Source organism: Caenorhabditis briggsae (assembly GCF_000004555.2).
Source record: "Caenorhabditis briggsae complete genome, chrII, whole genome shotgun sequence".
NCBI classification, from domain to species: Eukaryota; Metazoa; Nematoda; class Chromadorea; order Rhabditida; family Rhabditidae; genus Caenorhabditis; species Caenorhabditis briggsae.
Genome location: NC_013486.2, coordinates 2,788,917 through 2,795,254, shown reverse-complemented (window position 1 = coordinate 2,795,254; position 6,338 = coordinate 2,788,917). Strand labels below are relative to the sequence as shown.

The 6,338-nt window shown below is 35.0% G+C and overlaps 3 protein-coding genes across 3 annotated transcripts; 2 read left to right on the top strand and 1 right to left on the bottom strand.

The window, feature by feature from the left end:
• Positions 1-854: 854 nt before the first annotated feature.
• On the bottom strand, positions 855-1,581 carry CBG13441 (the record flags this gene model as incomplete). Its single annotated transcript, XM_002630019.1, has 4 exons — positions 855-1,094; positions 1,151-1,267; positions 1,318-1,387; positions 1,484-1,581. The coding sequence occupies 4 exons, from the start codon at positions 1,579-1,581 to the stop codon at positions 855-857; spliced, it is 525 nt and encodes a 174-aa protein (XP_002630065.1).
• Positions 1,582-2,644: 1,063 nt separating this feature from the next.
• CBG13442 lies at positions 2,645-3,765 on the top strand (the record flags this gene model as incomplete). The annotated part of the gene is made up of 3 exons (XM_002630020.1): positions 2,645-2,773; positions 2,871-2,957; positions 3,568-3,765. The coding sequence occupies 3 exons, from the start codon at positions 2,645-2,647 to the stop codon at positions 3,763-3,765; spliced, it is 414 nt and encodes a 137-aa protein (XP_002630066.1).
• A 905-nt stretch (positions 3,766-4,670) lies between these two features.
• CBG25481 lies at positions 4,671-5,241 on the top strand (the record flags this gene model as incomplete). The annotated part of the gene is made up of 2 exons (XM_045241829.1): positions 4,671-4,815; positions 5,210-5,241. The coding sequence occupies 2 exons, from the start codon at positions 4,671-4,673 to the stop codon at positions 5,239-5,241; spliced, it is 177 nt and encodes a 58-aa protein (XP_045099397.1).
• Between the last annotated feature and the right edge of the window lie 1,097 nt (positions 5,242-6,338).

Here is a 6,338-nt window from a genome sequence, read left to right as displayed (position 1 = left end):
CTTTTTAGGTTTTTCAGCTATTTTCAAAGATTCTTTTTCGATTTTTCCTGTTTTTGTTTTCGAAAATTGACAGGGATGGTGTTCTTGCCGTAAGATTACCATAGATTACTGTAGAAGACTAATTTTCTTTTGTTTTTTGCAAACACAATCACGCCAAAATGGAGATTAGAACAGTTTTTTGTTACAAGGTTTTCTACAGTAATATTCCGTCAAGAACGCCACCCGGTTAAACTTCAGACTAAGAAACAGGAAAAATCGAATAAGAGTCTTCAAAAACAGCTGCCTAAAAAGGGCTGAAAATTTTGCGAAATCCGAGAAATGTCCGATTTTTTCTCTCTAGAATTCGTTAATTCCGACAAAATTTTTTACTCTATTTTATTGCATAAAAATGTGTAGAAAACTATGTAGATTCTTATAGAAATGGAAATACAATACAGAAACACGGTCTCCCAGCGTGAAAATTTTTGATTAGAAAACTATTGTCTATTCAAAATAATCGCGCGGGTGAACGAGTAAAAAAACGTGAGAGAGTCTCCAAATCTGAGAGGCGCTGTAGAGACGCAGACATTTTTACTCGTTCACCCGCGCGATTATTTTGAATAGACAATAGAAAACTTCAAATACCGTAATTTTTTAAAGGCGCAGTATGCTAAAAGGTTCTTTGGCTATATCACGAAAACAGATAACTTGAACTTCCAATTTTTCCAGCAACTTACACTTGAAGTTGAACTGAAAACGATTAAAATCACTAAAAAATTTCACTTTTCTCAAAAAAAAAATCGGAAAAAAACCAAAAAAAAAAAACAACTTCATTCTCAACAAAAATCACAAAAAACATCTAAAAATATCAAAATTTATGCCTTCAACATGTCCATATAAGCGCCAGTGAGAAGATCGGTTTCAGGCACTGCCAGTTGTTCTCTCAACTCATGAGCAATCTTCTCTCCGTGCTCTGGCGTCTCTTCCGGTGCCAAACACACTTCCAACTCCATGAAATCTCCCAATCCATCGACACGATCGATATGGATTCTCGTTTGATTGTGAAGCACGAGCGTACGCGTCTTTTTGACTTCTCCTTTGATGCCCATTGAAGACTAAAAATTTTGGAGGGAAATTTGAATTTTTATCAATTTTCGAGGAATTTCTCTACCTCCAAAGACAGCTTCAACGCGTCTAAAACCTCAACCGGAACGTCGAATTTGTTGAAATTGCTCAGTTTTGGTCCAGCGACATCTGGACGATCGTACCAGATCAGTTCAGTGAGGGCCTAAAAATTGAATTTTTGGATTTTCTGGAAATTTCTAGAATTTTATTTACCACTCCGTTTTCCTCGACACTTCTCATTTTCAGACGACCGTTTGGCGACTCGTAGAAGATGTCGTGTTGCCTGAATTCGAAAATTTCAATCAAAAAAATTTTAATCTAAATTCTTAAAAATTGATTATTATCCAATTTTTCAACTTTTTTTAGTTTGAAAACTCACTTCAAAATCGTCGGTTGCTTCCCGGAAATCTCCACCGCCCGTCTCACCGTTTCATCGTGATTCTGGACTTTGGCTTTGATCTCCACGTTTCTAGACATGATTCTAGCTGAAAATCGAATCAAATTAACAGATTTCAGCATTTTTATCAGCAAGTTTCGCATCGAAAAGTTGCTGATAAAAGAGAAAAAAAAACTGATAAAAGAGAAAAGTGACGAATCGATGTTTGAAATTGGAATTTTCGGCGCGCTTCCGAGGTCGCGAGGGCCGCGAGTCGGATCCTCGGCCAGCCATTGGTGTAGTCATCGTGGAAAACGGGATTGAGGAACTAATGGGTTTGTCATGCGCGTTTCTGATGCTGAAATCCCTTGTTTCTCGTTGTTTTCCTCTATTTTTCAAAATGGAGAATTGATTGAAAAATGTCCTGAATAAAAGGAATTTCTATAAGTTTCAACAAATCTTTAAAGGCTCAGAATCATCTACAAATTGAAAAATAATTAATTATTCAATTTTACTCATTTTTAGTCTATTTTTTTGCAGTTTTTTGGCTGAAATTCGCCATTTGTCGATGATGAAATTCCAGAAATCTAAAAAAAAATTTTTTCTCATAAATTCAGATTCCCATTGTTTACCAATGAGTTTCACACACAAAAAGAGACACGTTGCACTCTCCCGGCTAAAGTAAACACAATGAATTCGATTTCATATAGCGGAAATGCTTACTGCGAAAAAATTAATTTTTTTTTCTAAAATTGGAAATCTGGAAATTTCAGAAATTCCACCCTAAAAACTTCATTTTACACTCATTTTCTATGACATATTTTATCTAAACATCCAGTCTGAAGTGGAATATGGCATCAGATTAGGTGAAAGTTCTAGTCACTTTTTCTTTTTTTTTCGATTTATTGGATAGAGGAGGAAGGAGGAGGAAGCAGATGATGACGATGTGTTATAGATGACGAAACGAACATTTTTTGGTTCTGATAAATCGATTTTTTACTTTTCAGAAAGTATTATTTGATAAAAACTGAAATTTTCCAATTAAAAAATCTGATTTTTTAATAAAATCCATCAATTTCCCTCTCTATTTGATCACCTTGTGACACAGAATTTGTTTATTTTCCCCCCTTTTCTCAATAAAAAAATATAAAAAATTCCAGAAAAATGCTCTCAATTGTCGCTAATTCTCGTTTCGCCATTCGACGGGCGGTTAGTACCAGTTGCCACGTGGCAGCAGCAAAAGGCGGCGATTCGAAATTGACAGCGGAGAAGGCGCAGTTTTCGCAAATTGAAGTGAGTTTTTGAGCTAAATTACTGAGAGAATTCTAGGAAATTCTAGAAAAAAAAACAGATTTTCAGTTTTTAGAATCCAAAAAAGTCGATTTTTCAGAAAAAGAAGGATGACGATATGCTGGAAACGATCGACATCGAAGACTTGCCACGGCCACAGAAGCGATTTGCCAAGCAGTTTGAAAAGGTAGAAATTCGAGCCAAAAATTCCCTTTTTTCACTTTAAAATAGTGAAAATTGGCTGAAAATTACGATTTTCAAGCTAAAATCGAAATTTTAAGAATTTTCGAGCTGAAAGTAGCGAATTTTCACTGAAAATTGATCGAAAATTGACATTTTTGAGCTAAAAATAGCGAATTTCCACAGAAAATTAATAATTTTCAAGCTACAAATGACGATTTTAAGCTGAAAATGGCAAGTTTGAAGCTAAAAATAGCGAATTTCCACCGAAAATTGATAATTTTCGAGCTAAAAATGGTGATTTCTAGGGGAAAGTGTCAATTTTTGAGCTGAAAAATTCGAAATTTCGTCAGAAAATTGGTGAATTTTGAGCCAAAAATGCTGATTTTCAGCTGAAAATTACAATTTTTTGAGCTTAAAAATTTGAAATTTCCACCGAAAATTGATAATTTTTAGGCTAAAAACAGCGAAATTCCACAGAAAATTGATAATTTTCGAGCTAGAAATGGCGATTTCAAGCTGAAAATAACGAATTTTGAGCAAAAATTGCCGAAAAATGTGCTATTTTACAGCTGAAATTCTCGTATTCTCCTCTGAAAATGCTTGACTAATTCCAGGTGAATCAAGAGCGTGTGAAGGAGATTTTCGCGAAAAACTACAAAAATCACATTTCGTTCGCCGTGCTGATCGGGCTGGTCGTTGGAATCTACTGGTATACGATGTATTCAGTCAAACAAGAGACATTTTTGGAGGAAATCGACGAGGAAATGGCCATGCAGAATCCGAAAACTCATGGACATTTGGCGAAGAAATAATCGGATTTTTCTGCGATTTTTATATATTTTTTTCCTAAATTTCTTTTTTTTTCAACCATTTTATGCCGATTTTTCCTGATTTTTCTAGCCATTTTTGTTGATTTTTTTTAGGTAGATTCAGTAGAATTTGTTGTTTTTGATTTTTAAAAATATTTATTTTTCGCATTTTTGGTATTTTTCATTCAATTTTTTTCCGGTTCTCAACCAGAATTTTTATCTTTTTTTTTTCCTATTTTCGGCATATTTCAGTGAGTTTTTATTGGAATCTTCAGGCATTTTCGGCCGAAAATTCTAATTTTTGAGATTTGAAAAGTCTGAAATTTCTGAATTTTGGGTCGATTTTGGGCTAAAAATTCAGCCAAAAATCGAAATTTTGAATTTTTGGGCTTAGGAAAATCATGAATTTTTTGAATTTCGAATTCAAAAAGTCTAAATGCCATTTTTTTGAATTTTGGTCTAAAAATCGAAATTTAAAAAAATGTCAGATAAAAAAATTGAAATTTTTTGAAGTTTTCGATAGTCTTTTTTTTTGGAATATCTTCATTTTTTTCCCCACAGTTTTCCTTTTAAAAAATCAATTTTCGCAATTTTTATCCCCAAAAATCGGAAAATTCCCTATTTTTTCACCCAATTTTTATCACCTTCTTATAGCCCATTTTTCAGATTTTATGACCGTTTTCCTCCCTTATTTTCGCTGCCATTTTCTCAGATTTTCCATTATTTCTCCTTCAAAAATCTTCCATTTTCCATTTCTGCTCACTAGAAACTCAAATTTCCCGCTCAATTTTTCTGAATATTCTACTATTGAAAAGTCTGAAATTCTCCTTTTTTCGCCAATCGGCATTTTCCAGCTAAAAAGGGATTTTTCCAAAATTTCCAAATTTCAGAGCCAAGACTAAAACTGGATGAGTAGCGAGGAGGAGCATCATCTGGTGACGTCGTCGGACGAGTTGACGTTCAGAAGACTGGAGGACGAGGTGGAAGAAGTCGGTGATGACGTGGCAAGTGGAATGGGAGGAGGAGAGCGAAAGGAGCAAAAGGAGAAGAGTAGTAAGAAGATGGAGTTTGTGAATCAGGTAGGGATTTGGAATTTTTTGGAATCTAGAACTTCAGAAGCTGAGAAATTCGAGAAAATTCTAAAAATTCCAAATTTTCTGGATTTTTGAGTTTCAGAATTTCCAGATTCTAGACTCATCTAAGGATTCAACATATACCGTAAAGCCTGTACTAAAAGGACATATAAATAATATATAAATTTAATAGAAAGGCCCCTGCCTTTCTAATACAGGTATAAGGGATATCTTTTAAAAAAACAAAAAAAACGGTTCACCGTGGGAACTTTCCCTTTTTCTCTCACTTTCCGTATCAATGATATGGCTATCATCACTCAATTCATCACCTCTTTTTTCCTCCCACCACACCGCAATCTGTTCTCTTCTTTTAGAACTTTGTGGAAAGCACGGAGGACGAGGCTGATCTTTCGACGCCGACGGCAATTGGACCGCCGCTGGGCGCTGTGATTCGCGATGGAGGCGATGAGACACCGACGGTAAGGGATCCGACGTCTTCTTTGTCTTGGTTCTCCAAAACGTTTTTTTTTTCTTTTACTCCAATTTTTCTCTCAGAATTTCCGATTTTTTTTGCCGTTTCGGAGCTCAACATAGCTATTTATGAGCTTGGGATTCTGGAAATTTCCATCTGAAATAGGCTTATTTCAACGGGGAAAAGGAGAAAATTCCAGAAGAAACTGATAAATTTTGAGCTGAAAATAACGATATTTAAGCCTAGAAAAAGCAGTTTTCGAGCTGAAAATGACGAGTTTTGAGCCTGGGTTTCTGGAAACTTCGATATGAAAAAGACGAATTTTCTACTAGAAAAAGGGAGAATTCAAGCTGAAAATGACGATTTTAGAGCCTGGATTTCTGGAATATCGACGCAATTTCAACTGGAAAAAAGGTGAAAGCGATTTTTCGGTCTAGATGAGGCGAATTGATAAGTTATCAATGATAACTAAAAATAGGAGATTTCAGCTTTAAATTTATGGATTCTAGCACAGTTTTTCTCGTCTTTTACGAATATCTCTTTTCAAAATTTGGATCAGAACGAACTGATTTGGCTAGTTGTAGGCTTGGCTATGGGGTCCAAAGGTTGATTTATCATTAAAACGAGAGATAGAGAGACGGAGAGAAAGAATATATAGACACGTTTACTACCTATCTGTGAAAAAGGATAGTGTGCCAGTTGAGTGCAGACTCATGGTGTATTTTTTAGGTTTTTTTTTTCGGTATCAGGAATTAGTTTTTAGGAATTCCTCATGATTTTGACTTAAAGGTGGTGTACGGTGAAATTTTTTATTGCATCAAAATGTGCAGAAATGCATGTAGATTGACATAAAAATAAAGAAAAAATTCAAAAAAAACTCCTTCATCGAGAAAAACGCATCGAAAAATACGCTGAAAGCCCTTAGGGACGAGGTTTTTTCTAGGCCGCCCGGTGAGTAAAAGCGCGCGAATTTAAACTTTTAAAATTTTTTCGCTCGTTTTCACTGTTTTTTCAAATTTTCCGATGTATCT